Source organism: Lampris incognitus, chromosome 2, assembly GCF_029633865.1.
Source record: "Lampris incognitus isolate fLamInc1 chromosome 2, fLamInc1.hap2, whole genome shotgun sequence".
Taxonomy (NCBI): Eukaryota; Metazoa; Chordata; class Actinopteri; order Lampriformes; family Lampridae; genus Lampris; species Lampris incognitus.
Window position 1 is genome coordinate 11,916,774 of NC_079212.1, and position 21,927 is coordinate 11,938,700.

Genomic DNA, 21,927 nt, shown 5'->3' on the forward strand with positions numbered 1-21,927 from the left:
CAAGGTAACTTAAACAAAAATTGTAATGCGATTCATGTGTGCTGTGAACGTCAGTGCGAGTCTGACCTGCGAATCTGGAGCTCGAACTGCACGGTCTTGTGCGTGTCCTTCAGTCGTGGCACGGTGAAACGAAGGCCGGCCCACAGCTGCAGCGAAAAAATGGAAATCATCATAAACATCATCGTAATCATCATTTTTATGCAAATTGCACATTCTTCCACCATGACATGGATATCCCCTACCAGACAGAATTTTCTCTTAACCACTTAACAAGTTACGACTAGAACAAAAAAGCAGGCAGTGGCCCTATCCTTCACCGTGGAATGAGTGTTTGCGAACAATGTATGGTACATGTAACAGTTTTGTGTAAAAGCAAAGGCAACCAGTTTCCAGACAGCTGGGCCGTCTTTGTTGTCTACTCTTAAAACTCCGATACACCCCTCCCCAGCTCATTTTTTGTTATTTCTGTGGGTCCACTCGGTCCGTGAACGGAGACGTCTGCCTGCCAGGCAGATGTGATACACCTGGACAGGTCCAGACTTTGGCCTCAAGTTCCCCGTAACTCTATTGTCTGCTTTCACGGCCTTTTGTTTTTCCACCCAAGATGTAAGGCACGCTTAGAAACAGCAATTATAAGCAATTATAATCAGGAGGCTTGTGATCAGCAGTTTTCACCGCCTTGCGTGCATGTGTGTGTGTGTGTGTGTGTCTGTGTGTGTGTTTTAGAGTACCCTGCCAGTTAAGTGCAGATTAACAGAAAGAGAGAAGAATTTCATTGCAGCCCTTATAATTTTTGTGCTGCTCCATCACTCTGAATAAGTTACAATTGTAAAGTTTCTCTCCGCAGTAGTCCCTGCTGTAGCTGGAAAAATACGAGTTTGAAGTGATCTTTTCTACTACAACAATGCAGTATGTCTGCCAAACATTACAACTGAGAGTACTGTACAGCCCGAGACCTTCTCAGGAAGCAGTTCAATGTGCTTTTTTTATTCTCACAGAGGCTGCGTTATAATCACTTGTGACAAGCTACTGACACCTTTCAGAGACGTCTGTCTAACCCCGTCCATTAACATCCACTTAAGTCTTCCTCTGCAGACCCATTAACCAGTGCCAGCCTTTGACTGGATCATTAGAAAGCCAAACTCTCCCCAGCAGGAAGCTGGCGCAGGGATGGAGGGGAGGCGTCCGGATCGCCTTATGGGCACATCCTGTCACGACACTGCCTCATGTACGAAATGACTGACAATTTCCTCTGCAGGAACCTCTAACCCCCCCCAGCCCCCACCTACACCTCTGCTCCAAGACGATATGAAATCCTTTTCTTCACTATGCAGGAAACAGTGATATTGTGCAGATATTATAACCATTTCCAGCCTTCAAGCACAGTTCCAAGCAGAAATTATTATCCACCCACTTAACTGGGAATTGGATTCACTAACTAGTCGGTCCACGGGCCGTTGCCAGCTTACAATGAAAAAAACCCTGTTTCCAATATGATTCAAAGAGTCCATATTTTGTCTTTGGTCAAAGTAAAACATCCATGTCTAAGAGTAAAAGCCAAAATAATTGCTGTAGACTTACGCTGGTCCCAGACTTCATGGGGTTTCCCAGATCGCAGCTGAGGTAGCGGGTCTGGTTCTCTGTCTCGTAGCTGCAGGTCAGCTGGGCCAGGCTCTGGGAGAGACAATGCAGGACATAAAAAAAAAAACTGGGTTACCCACAGCAGAGGATTATTGCGGATGTTCCTGCGTCATCCCAGATTTTTACCCAGTTACATTTTATTAGGAAACATGCCAACTGCAATCACATCCAGAGGGGCTTACAGCGGGTCCCACAAGCAGCCTTCATTAGGCCTACTGTATAACTGTTTCAAGTCAATATAACAGGTCTTATAAAACATTGAGCTGGAGTGTGGTTTGCATTTCTACTCACCTCATTATTGCGTGCTATACCGCTGTAGTCTGCTTCAGGGGGCAGCACCACGTACAGCTCTGCCTCGTAAGCCCCTCCCTCACCCTCATTCCTAGCGTTGAAAGTCAAGGTCAGCGAGTTGTCATCACCTAGGAAGACCTCCTTCCTGTCCCTGAAGAGCCGACCAAAGAAAAATTGATTACTAATAGGCTCAACAGTCCGGTCACAAGGCGTCAGGCCTCTTTAGAGTAAATAAGTTGCAACGGGGAGTCATAATGCAGACATAAACGATTAGACGCTTTGTAAATGGTTGTGAACCGGCGCTAACTGGGTGAAATATTGTTCTTGCCTTAATAAAACTCAGTTAATCATCGGGCTGTGTGCGCTGCATATCTGTTAGGCTTAGAGCCAGGTCACAATGCGAAAAACATTAGTTAGATTCATCACAGGAAGCCCCCCACCCCCAGACAGAAAACTTTTCCAGCGTAGCAGTAAAGGCATACATGCAATGGAGCACATACTAGGAGTGTAAAACACCTCTCTTTTCTCCGCTTTTCTCCTGCCCCCCCCCCGTGCCCCTCCACAGCTTGAAACAATGAGAAATTCCATATGGAGGGCCACACAGACGCTTCTAATTAAATTCCCATCTCATAAAGCAAGGCACGAGAAGAAGAGCAGGGGAAGATTTCTCAACTCTTCCGCCACTAGCCAAAGAAGCAGCCGCAGTCATGATTCCGACAGGCATCACACTTTTTTTTTTTTTTACAGGATAACATCTAAAAACATGACAAAACCTTAAACCTTTCCTGGGAGACCCTTGGTCTGATAGGTTATGTGCTTTGGCAGTGGAATAGCAAAAAATAACACTGGAGGAATGATGAAAACGTTTCACTGAAAATTCCTGAAAATCGAGTTCGTCCCCCTGACTTTTAGCAATTGTAATACCCATTTAAATTACTATAAAATACTGTTATTTAAGCTACCCTGCAGCTTAATCCATGTGTAACGGTAACACTATATACATTAGAAAAAAATAGAGTCATACAGCAGAAAATATAGAAATGTGAAAAATCAAACAGAGGCAGAGCAGGGGGGGGGTGTTACTGAAGAGGTTGTTATTTTTGAGAAAAATGTTAACAGATTTCTCAAATCAAAGTCAAATAGGGTGTTCTTAGCACAGCTTCAGACACAGGAGAAATTGGGACTCTTTGGCGCACTACTCCCATACTTTCCAGCCAGATTCCTTTCATCTCTCCCATCTTTCCCTCCCATTAGCGTATCGGCCAATCATAGCACCTGTGGAGCGGGGCCCGCTTCCTGTTTTTAGCAGTGTGCATCCCCCTACGACTCCGGCCCGGCATTGTGACTATTAACAGAACTCCCTGGTATGCTAAATTAAACAAACAAAAGAAGTGACAAAAGCAGCTGTATTTATGCGTCTGCCTTTATCCTCTCTGGAAAGTTCCCTCTTTCCAGCGAAGAGGTGAAGAGTTCAGCATCATATCGCTGACTCGGATCACAGTTTTAACATGTAGTGTCTCGAGCAATCGTGTAATTTTTCTCTGAGTTCTATAGGCTGTCGGATTTATAGAGATATGTGAGGAAATGAACGGACTCACCCATGGACTGCAAGCTTCAAGTCGGGAACACAGATGTTGTCCTCTCCACAGTCCAACAGAATCTGAGCCTGCAAGATGCACATTGGGGGGAATAAAAGGTTAAATGGGGACCGCAAAGGCCCCGGAACAATGAAATGGACCGTGCTTGTCGAATATCCCATGTGAAGGTGTGTTTCGTACGCACATAAACCGAACCACACATCAACGTTAAATAATGTTATCACTGTAAAGCAGGCAACAGGATGAATGTGGCAGGATGGGACATGTGGTGTAGTGACTAATACATTCCTTGTCAACTCCTTCACACATGCACAAACACACAAACACACCTGGGATTACATTCCCCCCCCCGTCCCGTTTTTACAAGGTGTCGTCATCCCACGCGGGACACCCACAACAGCACCAATGGTAACAGCCTTATCTTCGCTCGAAGCGGCGATGACGACAGGCATGGACGCAGTCCCATAACCGAGCTCCCTGTACGCGACACATATCCCGTCTGCACAGTGAGCGCAGGGAAGGTTGAGCAAAGAGCGAGTTTTGCACCAAAGCCCAGCAGACAATGCCAGAGGAGGCACCGCTCTCGGGGCCGACCGCAGAGCTGCCGGCCAGGCTCTCGCCGGAGTCCCACATCACAGCACCATGCGGTAGACCGTACTTTCACCACATGCAACGCCACCCTGCGGACCACAGCAGTACACGATCACATGGAGCGGGAGGGGCTCGAGGGCTAGAGACACTTACTTAGACATATAAGATATCACTCCTATTCCAGAGGGGGGCAGGGAGGCTGCCGCTGATTGGCGGGTGACCGCTGAACGTGCGTTGATGTTTAAGCGGGGGAAGCACCGTGGAATGGTAAATTGCTTCCCGCTGGAGGTTGTGACATAGTGTGACGATGCTACTGATGATGATGATAATAAATAGAAATGGAGGAGGAGATTAGAGAGGGCCAAGCGCCTCCCTTGTCATTACAAAAATCCAAAGGTTTTAATTATGGACAGCGTGGTAACTGCCGTGGTAACACGGCCCCATGCGTTCACTGGCACACAAGGCCGAGTCGCCTTAGGGGGAGAAAACACGGTTTGAAAGCTCATCGCTCTGGTTAAACAACAAAAACAACAACAGGGAAGCTAAGCTAACATTAGGGAGCATGTGACGCATGGAGGACAAGGACCACAGGCAGTTTGATAAAAACGAGAAGTCTACTGATCAGTCATGAACATGTGATGATTTGCTCTTATTCATAGAACAAGAGGGCATTGAAGCACAATATCCCCAGTAGCTATTTGTACATCTTTAAATGTGACTACAACTCGGAGCATTCCGGATATTGCACAAATGCCTTCATTCACAGACTAGATGAGGAGTTGCCCATGTGCTTGGGCACAGATCCCGGGGGGGTTGGATAGGGCGTATCCCTTCCAAATTCTGAAAAACATGATGTTGCCCCCCCCCATAAATTATTTATAAATAATGTAATTGAAAATATGCATTTAATAAAAGCCAGCTCCACTTCTGAAATAATCCGCGCACACAAACAACACATTTTGGAGGTTTATGTCTTCCTCATGTATCCTTCTCAGTGGTCTGAACTGTTGCATATACTAAACTAAGTGGGAATTTGGGAAATGTGTGGTTTACTTCATCCTGATACATTTGTTTACTATTGGGCTATGTTTCCCAGATTCCCTCTCTGTAGCACGTCAGAGTTGCGTCTTCACTGAGTGAGTCTAGTGGCTGGTATGACCATAGGCTAGTCCTGTGACAGATGCCTTGTAAGTAATTTTGTTCAAACAAAGATAAGAGTGGCCCAGTGGTTAGTGATGTTGCCTCACAGCAAGAAGGTCTTGGGTTCGAACCCCGGGGTTGTCCAACCTTGGGGGTCATCCCTGGTTGTCCTCTGTTAGGAGTTTGTATGTTCTCCCCATGTTTGTGGTGTTTTCTCCAGGTGCCCCCCCCCCCGCCCGCCCCCCCAGCCATCAAAAAGACCAAAAAGACATGTATGTTGGGGTTTATACTCCTGTCTGTGCCCCTGACGGAGGCAAGATGAACTGGAGTTGGTCCCCGGGTGCTGCACGGCAGCTGTCCACTGTTCCTAGCTACACCGCTAGGATAGGTTAAATGCAGAGATGAATTTCCCCACGGGGATTAAAGTATTTTATCAACATAAAAAAAAAAAAAAAAAAAAGTCTATCCATCAACAGAATTAAAGTTTTAAAAACATAACCAGACTATGTTTACCGTCTCGACTGAATTAACTTATCTTAAGTTAGCTTGCTAGCTAATGTGACATTTATCATACTCATAAAACTTCCGGTAATAGCCCGGGTGTGTATTTGTTTGAACAGCTTGGCGCACCCGGCCTTTATTGGAGATAGGCCATTTGAGACAGGCGTTTCTATTGTAGTTATATCAAATTAAAAATTCTGAGACTCATTCCAGTTTCTGATGATGAATGTTTAAAGTGGATGTGGGGGAGCTACATCTTACATGGTAACAACTGACTAGCTAACATAAACGTTCACTTAGCTATTTAAATGTGTACCAGCTCACATTAGCTAGCTACCGTGAACTTAAGCTAATGTTACAGCCTCTAGTAGCCCAACGCTAACACCCACTGATCATTAGAAGAAAGAAGAAAGCTACTTTATTTCATCTTTGTATTCTTACAATGAATGTGTTCTCCGCATTTAACCCATCCTACTGTACAGCAGCAGTGGGCAGCTGCAGCGCAACTCCAGTTCTTCTTTCCATTGCCTTGCTCAGGGGCACAGGCAGGACTATTAACCCTAACATGCATGTCTTTTTGATGGTGGGAGGAAACCGGAGCACCCTGAGAAAACCCACGCAGACATGGAGAGAACATGCCAACGCCACACAGAAAGGACCTGGGACGGCCTGGGGTTCGAACCCAGGACCTTCTTGCTGTGAGGCAACAGTGCTAACCACTGGGCCATTGTGCCGCTTATTATGGCATATATTAGCATTATATTATAGTTAAGCTGAAACGTTAATTCCTTCCATAATCAGCCTGCATCTTGTCCTGTTTTTGCACTGGACATCAGGACTTTTTTTTTTGTAGGATCAAAACTTCACTAAGTAGGAAGACCCCTGTAATATTACAAATACTAGCTGATAGAACCCTCATAGAAAATGAATGAAGGGCCAATGCAAATGTCCAGTAATTGTGCCATTAGACAACTACAGTAAACTAATCTGTGGCACAGCAACAACACACAGCGGGAGAGAGACGGGGAGTCTCAGGTAACATTTCACAGTTGTAGTAAGACACTTGTATGAGAGGCCCTGTCATTTTGAGTAAACAAGTTGCAGCATGAATGGTGCTGCATTTGTGGATGTGTAGCCCGGTAAAATAGGTAAATATGTATAGCGATGGCCTAAAAGTGATTCACTAATACACATTTTAAGCTACTATTAATGGCTGTGTCTGTTACAGCAGATCATTTGATATGCATTGGTGATATTGATGCCCCCTTCAGAAAATAATCTTGAGGAAATACCATGTTTGTGGTCTCCCCCTAAGTTGTAATAAGAGCTGCACCCTTGCCCTTGTGATCTGAGAGCACCGAAAAAAAGCAATTAATGGCCGCATCATATTTGCACCATCTCTCAGCAACATGTGGAGAGAATTATATTGAGAGAGGAGAGCAAGAGGGTGGCATCAAAGATCTCCAGCTCTCACTTGAGCCTGAATACTGTGGGAACTTGGCCGGGCTAACACAAAGCTACGAGGCCTGCCACACATTCTTATAGCATATGGAGAAATTAATAGGGCATCATGTGACTGATCAAGGCCAAGCCTGTGGTATCAGTCCCCCCTTCTCCGTTTACACACTGCTACATCTATATAGCCTAAATAAAGATTAATGAAATGTTGGCAGCTTTACACGACTACCCCTCCCACTTTACACACACATGCACAGATGGGGTTTTCCGCTTCTTCGGATGCTCAGAAAAGCGGCGAGGCTTTTCCAGGTTTTAGATTGATATGTTAGACTAGGGTCTCAAAGCCTTGGTTTGACTATCCACCACATCTGATGGAGTCCTGATAGCTCTGGTATCGAGAGACGAGATCAATGATAGGGTTGAGTCCTGATCCAACGCAAAAAAAGAAGATAGAAATACACAGGGAGAGACCGAAAGGCAGTGCACCCTGAAAGAGATGACGGGGAACTGAACAAACCCAACTGCCCCCCCACCCCAAAGTGGTGCAACCCAGTGGTTGTTGCTGAATGCACATATGGCGCATGCTGCGCCACAGCTGAAGACATGCCCGCACGTTGAGCCAGACCCACTCACACTGCCAGAGGAAAACTGGCAAAACGCCGATAAATTTCAACCAGATGGGCAAATAGCCTGGCTGCGCCCCACCCAGAAATATCCACTACCCCTCTGTGTCTGTGCAACTCTGGAACGAACCACCTATGAACCGTTAACACAGCCAAATGGGACCAAGACCTATTCCTTTTGGGGATATGAAATGTTCTCTGTAATACACATGCCTTACATTTTCATGTTGAAAACTGCTTTCCAGACACTCTGGACCCCTTCCCAGAAGAGCAGTTTCAAATAATAAAAACAGAAGGGGGAACAGCACCACTGTTTCATCGGGGGAATGGAGGGGATTCAGTGGGTGGGTGGTTGAGGTTAACAGGATGGATGATCATGGCAGCTGATATTATTACTATCAGCTCTGCGTGAATGGAGCCGAAGGCAGCGTCTTGCCACCTCCTTTAGAAATACTGGCGAATGTTGCCGACCCTTACAGAGATATACTGTTGATATAAACCCAGCAGATACCACCAGGGTTAGCCGGCTGTGTGCTTGGTGGTTATGGGAGGTTATGATGGAGGACAACAGAGTGCACCGCATGTCAAAAGTTTAAAAGTCAAATATGGTATGGAGTCAAATTTGGCAGCCTGTCAGCAGCAGTCTTAACAGGTTCTACTGTTCCATATGCACACCATGCACAGATATTGTCATTGTGTGCAAGCTTATTTTTTTGCCTTGTTTGTACACTTTTCTTTAACGTGACTTCAAGCATGCTCAATAATACAGGAAGGAAAAGTCAAAGAAAGTTGAGTCGGTTCATCTGGACACAACGTCTATTGACAGAAACATTTCATCACTCATCTTAGACTGAAGAGGTCACTTAGATGAGTGACGAAACTTTTGTGTCAATAAACGCTGTGTCCAGATGAACCGACTCAACTTTCTTTGACTTTTCTTTAAACTATATTTTTTTATCGTCATTTTTCTTTGCTTCTGTCGCTGTATTACCTCATTTAACCCGCGGAGATCATTTAGGTTTCATCCTCATCTTATCTAGTCAACGTACCTTCTGCTCGATTTGGCTGGCCGTCTGATAGTTGAGAATGGGCCGCAGGCCGTGGAGGTCAGCAGCAGCATGCGGGTCCAGGCTGTAGTTAAAGGCCACATAAATCGAGGAGAGCTTGTCCCTGAAGTCCTTCTCGTCCTGCAGCCAAACAAAGAGATGTGCAACCAAGGTTTTCTTAGTACATAGAATTTGTCAAATCGACTTTTGTTTTTTGTAAATCCCACCATTGTGCAAACTTACAATATCTCTTGCCAAATATGTCTGAGGCAATTCTGAATTCATTCGAGTTTTTCGTGAAACCAAACACAAGGAGATAATTAAGTTTGTACAGAATGGATCGCAGGATGATTAAAAGGTTAGGAAAGTAAGAAGACTCAAGGCCAGGTGTACTTTTAGGTAGATCTTGGTGTCATGACAAATGCGCTTGCCCCGGTGCAGCCTCACGCTCTTCTGCAGCGAGTCCAGCTGAGAGTCCAGGAAAAGTACCCTCTTCACAGCACCCTTCTGCTTATGCTTATGACTGTCCAGCTGCACCTCCACCTGGAAGTCTGGAACACATAATTCACACGCACAAACACACACACAATATCCATTCACAAATGAGCCTGCATGGCATGATGAATGTTCTCGACTCACATAATGACGGGTTAAAAAAAAAAAGGGGAAAAAAAGACCGTAAATATTCTCAAACACAGACAATGCAGTCAGTGTAACTGAAACATGATGGTAGGTGTAGCACAGAAAGCTTGTGTGCATGGAGTAAGGCCTAATTAAAGAGCATTAGTGGGAGTTGATTGGGAACATGAACAAACAAAAGACCATGCAGGATGAATCACAGCAGGTTATTTACAGCACCCCCCCCACTCACCCCCTTCTTATCATAATCAAATCCAAACGTTGCATCACCTGGCAAAATCTGACAACTTAACGTCGTTGCACATTTAATAAATTTCCATTTGTGGCTACTTGACAGTTTTCCTGTGTATAATTTAGTGCAGATGTTAAAAACTGGCTCACCCAAGTTGTCCGGTAGGTACTTCCCATCGGCAGATAGGCAGAAACTCAAGTTGACGCTGTTTTGGAAAGAGGGGACAAGGTTATAATGAGGGAAGCATATGCATTTATGGCAGAGACTCAATACAAACACACACACAAATTCAGCCCACTGTATTTTCCTTAATCTCTTGTGCTGGCTCCCTCCCATGACCCAGTGCTCTATGAACCGCTGACTGATGCCAGCATCGGCTCTTCACATACTTCCCATTACAAGACATGAGGCAGAACGGGAAAACAATGTAAAACTTGTAATGATGTGGAATGTTTTGGAGGCACGCTGGCATGTTACTCCTTTTGCCAGCCCAGCAGATAGATTGGTCCATCTCCATGTCTAACCACATCACCCCCCCCCCCCGTCCGCCCCTACACATCGGAATGGCCGGCTTAAGAAGGGTGAAATTGAGCAGCGTCTCCCGTTTCAGTGCTGACCAGTCAACTGCTAGCGTTGTCTGAGTCTGTAGCTCTCTCCCATGATATCAACCGCACAACACACTGCCGCTTTCCAAGAATCGGCAAAACCCCAAAACCTCCAACCCCTTTACTAGCAAGCATGTCATGGAGGCACGGAGATTAAAAAAAATGAGGAAGTCGGCAAAGGCAAAGATGGTTGAAGAAACACAGCAAAGGGAATAGGACTGAAAATTGAGAAATGAAAGAAGGGCAAAAGTTGCAAATATTATAGGCCTCCTTTCAAAGCCATATGTACGTGTTCATGTGAGTGCGAGCACACACACACACACACACACACACACACATTGACGTGTCTTGATGTTTCCCAGCTGTGTTCCATCACCAAACAATATCTCATTGAGAGCAACTGCAAAGCCTTCTGGCCCCTCCCTCCTTCCCTCCCTTCATCCCCCAGTCCTCCCTGCAACCCCGCCGGCAACTCCTCATCACCAGGCAACGCAGCGTAATCAAGACACATGTGTATACAAGAGTTTCCTTTATGGATTGGGATCTGGAGCGGGGAAAAGCGGACACTTGAGCACAGTGTCAACCATGTTGAGCAACGAGCAGCTTTCATCCGTTTCCTCTCCCCGCTGCTGGAAACGAATGCCATGCACATTTCTGGGAGGTAAAATATAAATTTAAAAAAATGCCGACAATGCCATTATTCAGCGTCTCGTTTCACTGCTCCTCTCCGGAAAGCGTGTGCTATGAAGCTGCTGTGTAAATAGATAAGCCCACAGGAATAGAGGTCTGAATTCAATAACATGACCGCTGGTGGAGGTGCGCCGAACAACTGGGCATAGGAAAGATTTTTTAGATAATGGAGTCTTAGGGCGTCCGGGTAGCGTGGCGGTCTATTCCGTCGCCTACCAACACAGGGATCGCCGGATCGAATCCCCGTGTTACCTCCGGCTTGGTCGGGCGTCCCTACGGACACAACTGAACGTGTCTGCGGGTGGGAAGCCGGATGGGGGTATGTGTCCTGGTCGCTGCACTAGCGCCTCCTCTGGTCTGACGGGTTGCCTGTTCGGGGGGGAATGGGGGGGGGGGAATAGCGTGATCCTCCCACGCGCTATGTCCCCCTGGCAAAACTCCTCACTGTCAGGTGAAAGGAAGCGGCTGGTGACTCCACATATATCGGAGGAGGCATGTGGTAATCTGCAGCCCTCCCCGGAGCAGCAGAGGGGGTGGAGCAGCGACCGGGACGGCTCGGAAGAGTGGAGTAACTGGCCGGATACAACTGGGGAGAAAAGGGGGGGGGGGGGGTCCAGAAAATTTAGTCTTGGTGCTAGACGAACTAATTACTCACCAGGAAACAGGTATGCTGGTATTGTCGCTAGTGATGACACAGCCCTTCAAGCCCTTCTCCTCGGGGTTGATCATTGTGGGGTAAATAGTCAGGGAAGCGCTTGTGTTGACTATTGGTCGAGATCTGTGGCCAAAAGAGAAAAAAAATACAACCAGGAAATGGTTAGGGAAACATTAAAGATGAACTTGTACTTCTGTAGACCTATAAGCGTATTTTTTTATGATTGTTATGAGTTTTATAAAAACAGACCTGTAGAGAATTGCCTTGTCGACGCCAAAAGCACCAACAATAAGATCTGGGGATACCATAGAAAAGCATTAGATTCTGTACAATGTGAAGAAGATTGCTAATGGACATAACATAATAATTTTCTCAATCACCTGGGTATCCATTCATGTCCAGGTCCTTGGAGCCTCTCAGGGCAAATCCAAAGCTGGCAGGAACTGTACTGGAAGCCCACTGCCCAGCAATCACCTGAGAAGGAGTGTCCTTGAGTCCACCTGAGTAGCCGTTATAGATGTAAACTAGTCCCTGACGATCCTCTCCTCCAAATGGAGCGCTGACGGCCACATCTACAGATGGCACAAAAAAGAAAACATTTTTCCTTTCATCCATCCATTTTCCAAGCCGCTCATCCTAATCAGGCTCGTGGGATGCTGGAGCCTATCCCAGCAGTCATAGGGCGGAAGGTGGGGAAACACCCCGGACAAGTCACCAGTCCATCTCAGGGCAGACAGAACATTTTTCCAGTTAAATCTAAACTCGTATCATTTGGTGAGGGGGCCACTGATGACATTTTAATAATTTAAGGGAGTACGACTCTGAACAAAAAGAAAAAAATGTGAGCCATTCCTAAAGCCACAGAAAGACTACTCGACTGTATAATCATATCAGACTGTTGTCAAATTCCAGGTAACACACACTTAACTGGAATTTACAGATTTCATGTCTTTCCATTCTTAGAAGAACACACACTTATTGTTTTATGGTCGTTTAACAGCTGGCACTACACAGACGGGTTTTCATACCACGTCTTCAAACTTAACAGTGATGAAACTGAGATCCTCCCAGTAGGCACTAAATCTACTTTGGCCTGATAGTTTTTCCCTGACTATAGTTCCTCCATCGCCTCAGGTTAAGAGTCTGGTTGTCATACTGGACAGCACACTAACTTTTGAAGCTCACATCAACAATGTTACTTGGTCTGCATACTTCCACCTCTGCAATATTAATCGTCTTTGCCCGTCACTTACACCTAAAAGCACTGCCATACTCACTCGCACCCTGGTTACATCCCGTATTGACTACTGTAATTCTATTCTCTTTGGTCTACTCCTCAAGTGTCTTCATAAACTTCAATTGGTCCAGAATTCAGCTGTCCGTATCATTACCAGAACTCCTTCCATAGATCATATCACTCCTGTTCTTCAGCAACTCCATTGGCTCCCTGTTAAATACCGTATTGACTTCAAGATCCTGCTCCTCACCTTTAAGGCCCTTAATAACCTAGCTCCTTCATATCTTTCTGAACTCCTTCATATCCACACACACCTCCCGCACTCTCAGATCCTCTTCCGCGCTCCAACTCACTACACCATCGGCCCGCTTGACTACCATGGGGTCAAGAGCCTTCAGTCATTCTGCCCCCTGCCTAAGGAACCCTTCCTCACAAGACATTCACAACATTGACTCTCTTTCAACCTCCAAATCTCATCTCAAAACGCACCTTTTCAAACTGGCATATTCAGTCTGATCCAAGCGTCATTGAGTTTTGCGCAGATGATGATTTTATATTTATCTGTTGCTGCTCCATCCCCTCTGCTGATCCGGGGAGGGCTGCAAACTACCACATGCCTTCTGCAATACATGTCGAGTTGCCAGCCGCTTCTTTTCACCTGACAGTGAGGAGTTTTGCCAGGGGGACGTAGCACATGGGAGGATCACGCTATTCCCCCCAGTTCCTCCTCCCCTCCGAACAGGCGTCCCGACTGACCAGAGGAGGTGCCAGTGCAATGACCAGGACTCATACCCACATCCAATGGAATAGACCGCCACGCCACCCGGACACCCCTATTTTTGTAATCTTTGTTTCAAACCTTTATTGAAAAGGTATATAAAATAACACACACACACACACACACACACACACACACACACACACACACACACACACACACACATATATTTACACTACCGTTCAAAAGTTTGGGATCACATTGAAATGTCCATATTTTTGAAGGAAAAGCACTGTACTTTTCAATGAAGATAACTTTAAACTAGTCTTAACTTTAAAGAAATACACTCTATACATTGCTAATGTGGTAAATGACTATTCTAGCTGCAAATGTCTGGTTTTTGGTGCAATATCTACATAGGTGTATAGAGGCCCATTTCAAGCAACTATCACTCCAGTGTTCTAATGGTACAATGTGTTTGCTCATTGGCTCAGAAGGCTAATTGATGATTAGAAAACCCTTGTGCAATCATGTTCACACATCTGAAAACAGTTTAGCTCGTTACAGAAGCTACAAAACTGACCTTCCTTTGAGCAGATTGAGTTTCTGGAGCATCACATTTGTGGGGTCAATTAAACGCTCAAAATGGCCAGAAAAAGAGAACTTTCATCTGAAACTCGACAGTCTATTGTTGTTCTTAGAAATGAAGGCTATTCCATGCGAGAAATTGCTAAGAAATTGAAGATTTCCTACACCGGTGTGTACTACTCCCTTCAGAGGACAGCACAAACAGGCTCTAACCAGAGTAGAAAAAGAAGTGGGAGGCCGCGTTGCACAACTGAGCAAGAAGATAAGTACATTAGAGTCTCTAGTTTGAGAAACAGACGCCTCACAGGTCCCCAACTGGCATCTTCATTAAATAGTACCCGCAAAACACCAGTGTCAACATCTACAGTGAAGAGGCGGCTGCGGGATTCTGGGCTTCAGGGCAGAGTGGCAAAGAAAAAGCCATATCTGAGACTGACCAATAAAAGAAAAAGATTAAGATGGGCAAAAGAACACAGACATTGGACAGAGGAAGACTGGAAAAAAGTGTTGTGGACGGATGAATCCAAGTTTGAGGTGTTTGGATCACAAAGAAGAACGTTTGTGAGACGCAGAACAAATGAAAAGATGCTGGAAGAATGCCTGACGCCATCTGTTAAGCATGGTGGAGGTAATGTGATGGTCTGGGGTTGCTTTGGTGCTGGTAAGGTGGGAGATTTGTACAGGGTAAAAGGGATTCTGAATAAGGAAGGCTATCACTCCATTTTGCAACGCCATGCCATACCCAGTGGACAGCGCTTGATTGGAGCCAATTTCATCCTACAACAGGACAATGACCCTAAACACACCTCCAAATTGTGCAAGAACTATTTAGAGCAGAAGCAGGCAGCTGGTATTCTATCGGTAATGGAGTGGCCAGCGCAGTCACCAGATCTGAACCCCATTGAGCTGTTGTGGGAGCAGCTTGACCGTATGGTACGCAAGAAGTGCCCATCCAACCAATCCAACTTGTGGGAGCTGCTTCAGGAAGCGTGGGGTGCAATTTCTCCAGATTACCTCAACAAATTAACAGCTAGAATGCCAAAGGTCTGCAATGCTGTAATTGCTGCAAATGGAGGATTCTTTGACGAAAGCAAAGTTTGATGTAAAAAAAATCTTATTTCAAATACAAATCATTATTTCTAACCTTGTCAATGTCTTGACTCTATTTTCTATTCATTTCACAACATATGGTGGTGAATAAGTGTGACTTTTCATGGAAAACACAAAATTGTTTGGGTGATCCCAAACTTTTGAACGGTAGTGTATATACACACACACACACACACACACATATATATGTATATATATATATATACACTCACCGGCCACTTTATTAGGCACACCTGTCCAACTGCTCGTTAACGCAAATTTCTAATCAGCCAATCACATGGCAGCAACTCAATGCATTTCGGCATGCAGACATGGTCAAGACGATCTGCTGCAGTTCAAACCGAGCATCAGAATGGGGAAGAAAGATGATTTAAGTGACTTTGAACGTGGCATGGTTGTTGGTGCCAGACGGGCTGGTCTGAGTATTTCAGAAACTGCTGATCTACTGGGATTTTCACGCACAACCATCTCTAGGGTTTACAGAGAATGGTCCGAAAAAGAGAAAATATCCAGTGAGCGGCAGTTCTGTGGGCGAAAATGCCTTGTTGATGCCAGAGGTCTGAGGAGAATGGCCAGACTGGTTCGAGCTGATAGAAAGGCAACAGTAACTCAAATAACCACTCATTACAACCAAGGTATGCAGAAGAGCATCTCTGAACACACAACACGTCGAACCCTGAGGCAGATGGGCTACAGCAGCAGAAGACCACACCGGGTGCCACTCCTGTCAGCTAAGAACAGGAAACTGAGGCTACAATTCGCACAGGCTCACCAAAATTGGACAATAGAAGATTGGAAAAACGTTGCCTGGTCTGATGAGTCTCGATTTCTGCTGCGACATTCGGATGGTGGGGTCAGAATTTGGCGTCAACAACATGAAAGCATGGATCCATCCTGCCTTGTATCAACGGTTCAGGCTGGTGGTGGTGTAATGGTGTGGGGGACATTTTCTTGGCACACTTTGGGCCCCTTAGTACCAATTGAGCATCGTGTCAACGCCACAGCCTACCTGAGTATTGTTGCTGACCATGTCCATCCCTTTATGACCACAGTGTTCCCATCTTCTGATGGCTACTTCCAGCAGGATAACGCGCCATGTCATAAAGCTCGAATCATCTCAGACTGGTTTCTTGAACATGACAATGAGTTCACTGTACTCAAATGGCCTCCACAGTCACCAGATCTCAATCCAATAGAGCACCTTTGGGATGTGGTGGACCGGGAGATTCGCATCATGGATGTGCAGCCGACAAATCTGCAGCAACTGCGTGATGCTATCATGTCCATATGGACCAAACTCTCTGAGGAATGTTTCCAGTACCTTGTTGAATCTATGCCACGAAGGATTAAGGCAGTTCTGAAGGCAAAAGGGGGTCCAACCCGGTACTAGCAAGGTGTACCTAATAAAGTGGCCAGTGAGTGTATGTGTGTGTGTGTGTGTGTGTGTGTGTGTGTATGTATGCATGTATGTATGTATAAAATAACATCCTGCACATAACTGTACAGATTCCAACCAGTGTTGCTACTATTATTTTACCCTGTAATGTCAAAATTGCTTTTACAACAGTAAAATAAAAACAACCTTGTAAACAAAATTGAAGCTCTCACTGGCTGTAGCTTGTCGTCACCCTCACTGTCAGTCACAACACTTTTCACACTACAGGATTTGGACTCCCTGACAGGTCCACATATTTAGACCACTTGGTATCTTTCGGGCGCCTGCGATGCATCGGCGAGTCTCTCGAGTCACGTCTTTGAACAGTTCACACAGAGCAATCAAGCGCCGATTTGCGAGCGCCGAGCGAATGCTGATTTGGCTCTGATCTGGGGCATTTGTCGCTGATCTCCAAAAACTGTCGGCGAGTGGAAAATTGGGGCTACGATCTTGTAGCATGAACTCGGCATTAGGTAGGCAAGCCCTGCTTTCTCCTAATCCCCCCACCACTCCTAGAAAGGGCCCCACTTAGAAGGTTTTTGAGGCAGCGGCGGTATACTGTATAGTGCCTTTATGGGAGGTTTAAGGAGGTTTATAGTTGTTGTTGCAAAATGTGCCAATATGAGTGACCATTGGGGGTCCCTATACCCAAGATTTTTTTTGAGGGGCCCCAACATTTGCCTGGTTTGCCTCTTCTGAAAATGTGCCTCTGCAGACGTGTTAGGGCTAAATTTGAGCTACAAATATCAAACACGTGTGATATAAACTTCTCTCACCATTGAAGCCGTCCTGGTTCAGATCTCCCAACGGTGCGATGGTGCTGCCAAATCTCCCAAACACATGTGTGCCGTTCAGGTGAGGTAGCTGGGGCGCCAGGTCAAGGGGGCCGCGCTGTAGGTAAACATAGACCCGGCCCATCTCTTCCAGGCGCCCATCGGAACCCCTGAGCATGAACATGGGGGCTCCCACCAGCAGGTCAGTCAGCCTACGGACAGGGAGGGCGGATCACAAAGATTCACTTACGCTCACAGCAGTGGGTACCTCGGTCGTCCAAGCGTCTAAAATTCTTGGTGAAATTTAATCCATGTACTGTCTAGCTAATTAAAATAAGGACATGAAAGAGGCAAGAGTGTGAGACAGAAACATGTTACTGAGAAAGCGTGAGAGGCAAAAACAGGGGAGAGCCAACTCCTACTCACCCGTCACTGTTAATATCAGTCGTCGCCACAGCGTAGCCAAAATATGATCCCATCTGTGAAAACACCAGCTTTACTCTCACAACTGACCAATGAAAAAGTCCTCCCATACACATTCACAAGATTTTTTTTTTTTATTCTTGCTTTACACAGAGCTACTGTAAAGCTCAGTCTTGCTCATAAGCTTGATTCACTAGTTGAATCCTTGGAAGTTTAGTCCAAGCGTAACGTGGATTTGAACTCTTAAAACAGAGCACGAGGGCAGCTTTCACTCCTGATGTATGCTACTGATGCTTCATTTTGGCCCTGTGTCTACTACAAGCCGTTTTATTTTTGGGATTAGTCGTCATGAACTCAGGTCCACACTGCAGAAAAACGCAGGAGCGGCCTAAATCCCCAGCCTCAGAGGGTAAGCAAATACACTCATGATTATATTTATTCAGCTGAGCCAATCAGCTTTGCTAAAACCAACTCGCTCGCGCGTTTCCTATTCCCAGAACCGTTTTCACAAATTGCCTCTGCATTTTCCTCAATAATTGAGCTTTACAGCAAAACCACAAAAGCGCCTGAAAATCAGCGGAGAGAACATTGTAAAGGAAATTACTTTTGCTTACACTGCTTCAACAAATGAAAGCGGCGTACACCTCAAAAATAGCGGCATTTTGCTGATGACTCACCTGTTCACCTGTATAGTTAATCATGGTACTCAAGTCGGTGCCATTGAGAATGGATACCTGCAAGACAGAATACATATACACTGTGTACTGAAAGAGTATAATCCAACATATGCGTGGCCTCTCTGTTATAGTTGGAAAAGAGTTTTCCCTTGTTACGTGTAATGCTCTGTCTGCTGTCATTCTTTCATTTTCTTTTCTTTTTTTTTCCCTCCTTGCTATATTAGTCCCCAAAGTCTCGAGCCCAGTCCTCTTAATCTCCTCTCAAACCGAGAGCAGTGATGAAGCTTTCTTACCAAACCGTAAAGCATGACTCCTTTTGGAACGCCAGCCACAAAATCTGAGAGGTGCAGAGACAGAAATGGAGCAAAGATTTAGGACAGGAAATATCATCCAGGTTGAAACAGCTTGGAACTCCGGCAAATTCCAGTAATCTTAACTTCTCCAACTCAGTAACGGAGCAAAATATTGTAGGTGAGTTAAGTTCATGTTTACCACTAGTGTAACATACCTGTGGCTCTGTGTGCATTGTGTGTTTGTGTGTGTGCATGTGGCTATCTTTGCTTTCATTCTTGCACACCTAGACCTTCCGTATAGTTGTGAATTTATTGTGAACTTACCTTCCTCCTGATCGCCACTGAACTCCCCAACCGTGACGGAGTAGCCTAGAGAAGAGCATTGGTGATCAGATATTCGCTTTAGCCTCCACAGTTAACACGAAAAGATAAAAATTTACGTGCAGTAACTGTCACAGCAATGAGGCACTTGGAGAACCACTCTTACCTTGGTAGCTATCGTCATATTTGATCTCAGCTTGTCTGGTCTGGATCTGGCCCTTCACAGACTGCATGAAATAACCTGGGTAGTATGCCTCGATAATCTTGTCCTTGGCAGCAGATATCACCTGGCCTGGGATAAAACAAAAAAAAAAAAGATAAAAAAAGAAAAGAAAAAAAAAAGAGGCCATCATTCGAAATATAATATGAAAAACTTGTTCATTTAGATGTGGATCTAATGCCACAGACTCTTAGAGAAGGTCGACCGGTGCCAACGTACCCTGCCAGAAAAAGCTGCCTGGTCCACCCAATACTACTTTGCCATCCTAAAGGAGAAAAACGTGCAAGACGGGTTATGAAAATCATTAAAAGGCTTTTTTTTTTTTTTTCAGAAACCTCTGGTACTCCATTTAGGAGGACTGGCTGTTACCTTCGTGAAGTCAGCACTGAATCCCCCTTGACAGTAACCCTGTCCTCCTATCCCAATGAACTCTGAAACACAGAGAGGGAAAATGGCTCATCAGTCATTTGTCATCATAAAATTTCAATTCAACACCTAAATACCCCCAAAGATAACAGATGACCTAAATCGCTTGCAAGATAAACATGTAGAAAAAATGACTCACAATAACGCAATTGTGCAGGAAATTCTTTTTTTTTTCCAGTTATAAAAACTTTTTAGATGACGATCATTTTCTATGACAACAGATGACAGCTAATCGTACCTACTGGAAAACATGAGACGTCTGTTGGTATGGCAGGGGCTGATTTGGACAACATGGGGGAAACTATCAATTACAAGACGTAAACATGTTTCTTTTTTTAAAAAATGTTCCCTCCCTTTTTTCCCCCCCAGTTGTACTTGGCCAATTACCCCACTCTTCCGAGCCGTCCCGGTCGTTGCTTCACCCCCTCTGCTGATTCGGGGAGGGCTGCAGACTAACACACACCTCCTCCGATACATGTCGAGTTGCCAGCCGCTTCTTTTCACCTGACAGTGGGGAGTTTTGCCAGGGGGACGTAGCACATGGGAGGCTCACGCTATTACTCCCAGTCCCCCCCCCCCCGAACAGGCGCCCCGACCGACCAGAGGAGGTGCTAGTGCAGCGACCAGGACACACATCCACATCCGGCTTACCATCCACAGATGCGGCCAATTGTGTCTGTAGGGACGCCCGACCAAGCTGGAGGTAACATGGGGATTCGATCCAGCAATTCCCGTGTTGGTAGGCAATGGAATAGACCACCACGCCTTAAACATGTTTCTATAGCCAGTGTATGCAAAACCGTTGAAAGATTTTAGCCACGGTTACTTGACACTATTTCCATCTGCCCAGCCCAGTGGGTACGGCACTTGACCCCTTATCTAATTCCAAGCAGAGGGAACAGCTGTCACGTTAAAAACAGATTGCATCACGCCCTTGCAAACAAGAAGACCAAAGCATCAATCTCTATTGGGAACAGATTCAGAATCAGAATCTGATGTAGACAGATGCTCTATCCTTCTTGTTTTCATTGTTGAATTACACAAAAAAAAAAGAAAAGATTATAGCTACCTGTACGACAGGGAGCATACTCCACAAACTTGGTGAAGTTATGGACAGAGAGGTAGCAGGTCCCTGTAGTGTCTGACTGGGGGGTGTCCTCTTTAGTCCTCCATGAGTAGAGGGGGGCACAGGCCTGGATGGAGATGGGAGGGGAAGTGGAAAGAGGGGTGGTGGAGCAGGGGAGGGAAGGGAGTGAGGTTAAGAGCAGACATGTTTTGCTATTTGCAGCAGCACCCGGCTGAACCCAGGGGGAAACCTATAGGCTTAGGTCAGTGGTACATCTGGAGCAGGGTAAACATGTAACTCAACCCGGGTCACAACCCGTACAGTCAAAGGACTCGACTTTGATGTCAGACAGAACACAATTTCTTCTCAGCAGCAAAACTGGAAGTGTAAATTGGGTCTGAATAACAAGTCCATGTACAAAACCCCCCAGAGGCGAACATTTAAAGTCACACCAAAATCTGTAATCAGATTTAAATAAAATATTGAATAATAATTTTTTTTGTGCTTGCAAATGACTACTAATTTGTTTCATTTTTTTTATACCTTAATCCAAAACTGTTTTCGGTTGTCTTGAGAAATGCGAGGGAGTGGTCAATTCCTCATTAATATTCATGAGCTGACCTTTGACTGACAAGTACAAGCATTTTGTATGCACATTTTGATGAGTTGATGAGAGAAGGTGTTTGTAAATGAGTGTGTCTCATGACATACAGAGTGGGGGGGGGGGGGGGGGATCAGTTGAGAGAAGCCGAACTCGGGGGAGCTCTTCTAAAAAGAGAAACTGAATTCTACTTTTTTATACTTTTTTCAGTAGAAAAAGACAGTACAAAATGCATGATGATCAAAGTAATAAGTAATTTTATAAGTAATATTTGTGTTTCAGATTTGGCCTTATTTTAACAGCGTATACTTAGATATAACAGAAACAGC

At 45.4% G+C, this 21,927-nt stretch overlaps 1 protein-coding gene across 1 annotated transcript in view; it reads right to left on the reverse strand.

Moving 5' to 3' along the window:
- The window catches only part of itga5 (integrin, alpha 5 (fibronectin receptor, alpha polypeptide)), a 51,810-nt gene that overhangs the window by 11,364 nt on the left and 18,519 nt on the right, over window positions 1-21,927 (reverse strand). The window contains exons 4-22 of the mRNA XM_056274859.1: window positions 21,001-21,124; window positions 19,875-19,936; window positions 19,725-19,770; window positions 19,452-19,577; window positions 19,289-19,333; window positions 18,965-19,008; window positions 18,672-18,728; window positions 17,998-18,050; window positions 17,575-17,783; window positions 12,091-12,282; window positions 11,960-12,005; window positions 11,711-11,833; window positions 9,910-9,965; window positions 9,283-9,440; window positions 8,893-9,030; window positions 3,531-3,598; window positions 1,933-2,083; window positions 1,582-1,674; window positions 67-146 (exon numbers count right to left, since the gene is read on the reverse strand). Coding sequence (XP_056130834.1) covers window positions 67-146; window positions 1,582-1,674; window positions 1,933-2,083; window positions 3,531-3,598; window positions 8,893-9,030; window positions 9,283-9,440; window positions 9,910-9,965; window positions 11,711-11,833; window positions 11,960-12,005; window positions 12,091-12,282; window positions 17,575-17,783; window positions 17,998-18,050; window positions 18,672-18,728; window positions 18,965-19,008; window positions 19,289-19,333; window positions 19,452-19,577; window positions 19,725-19,770; window positions 19,875-19,936; window positions 21,001-21,124 — 1,871 coding nt within the window. The remainder of the gene's footprint in view (window positions 1-66; window positions 147-1,581; window positions 1,675-1,932; window positions 2,084-3,530; window positions 3,599-8,892; window positions 9,031-9,282; window positions 9,441-9,909; window positions 9,966-11,710; window positions 11,834-11,959; window positions 12,006-12,090; window positions 12,283-17,574; window positions 17,784-17,997; window positions 18,051-18,671; window positions 18,729-18,964; window positions 19,009-19,288; window positions 19,334-19,451; window positions 19,578-19,724; window positions 19,771-19,874; window positions 19,937-21,000; window positions 21,125-21,927) is intronic.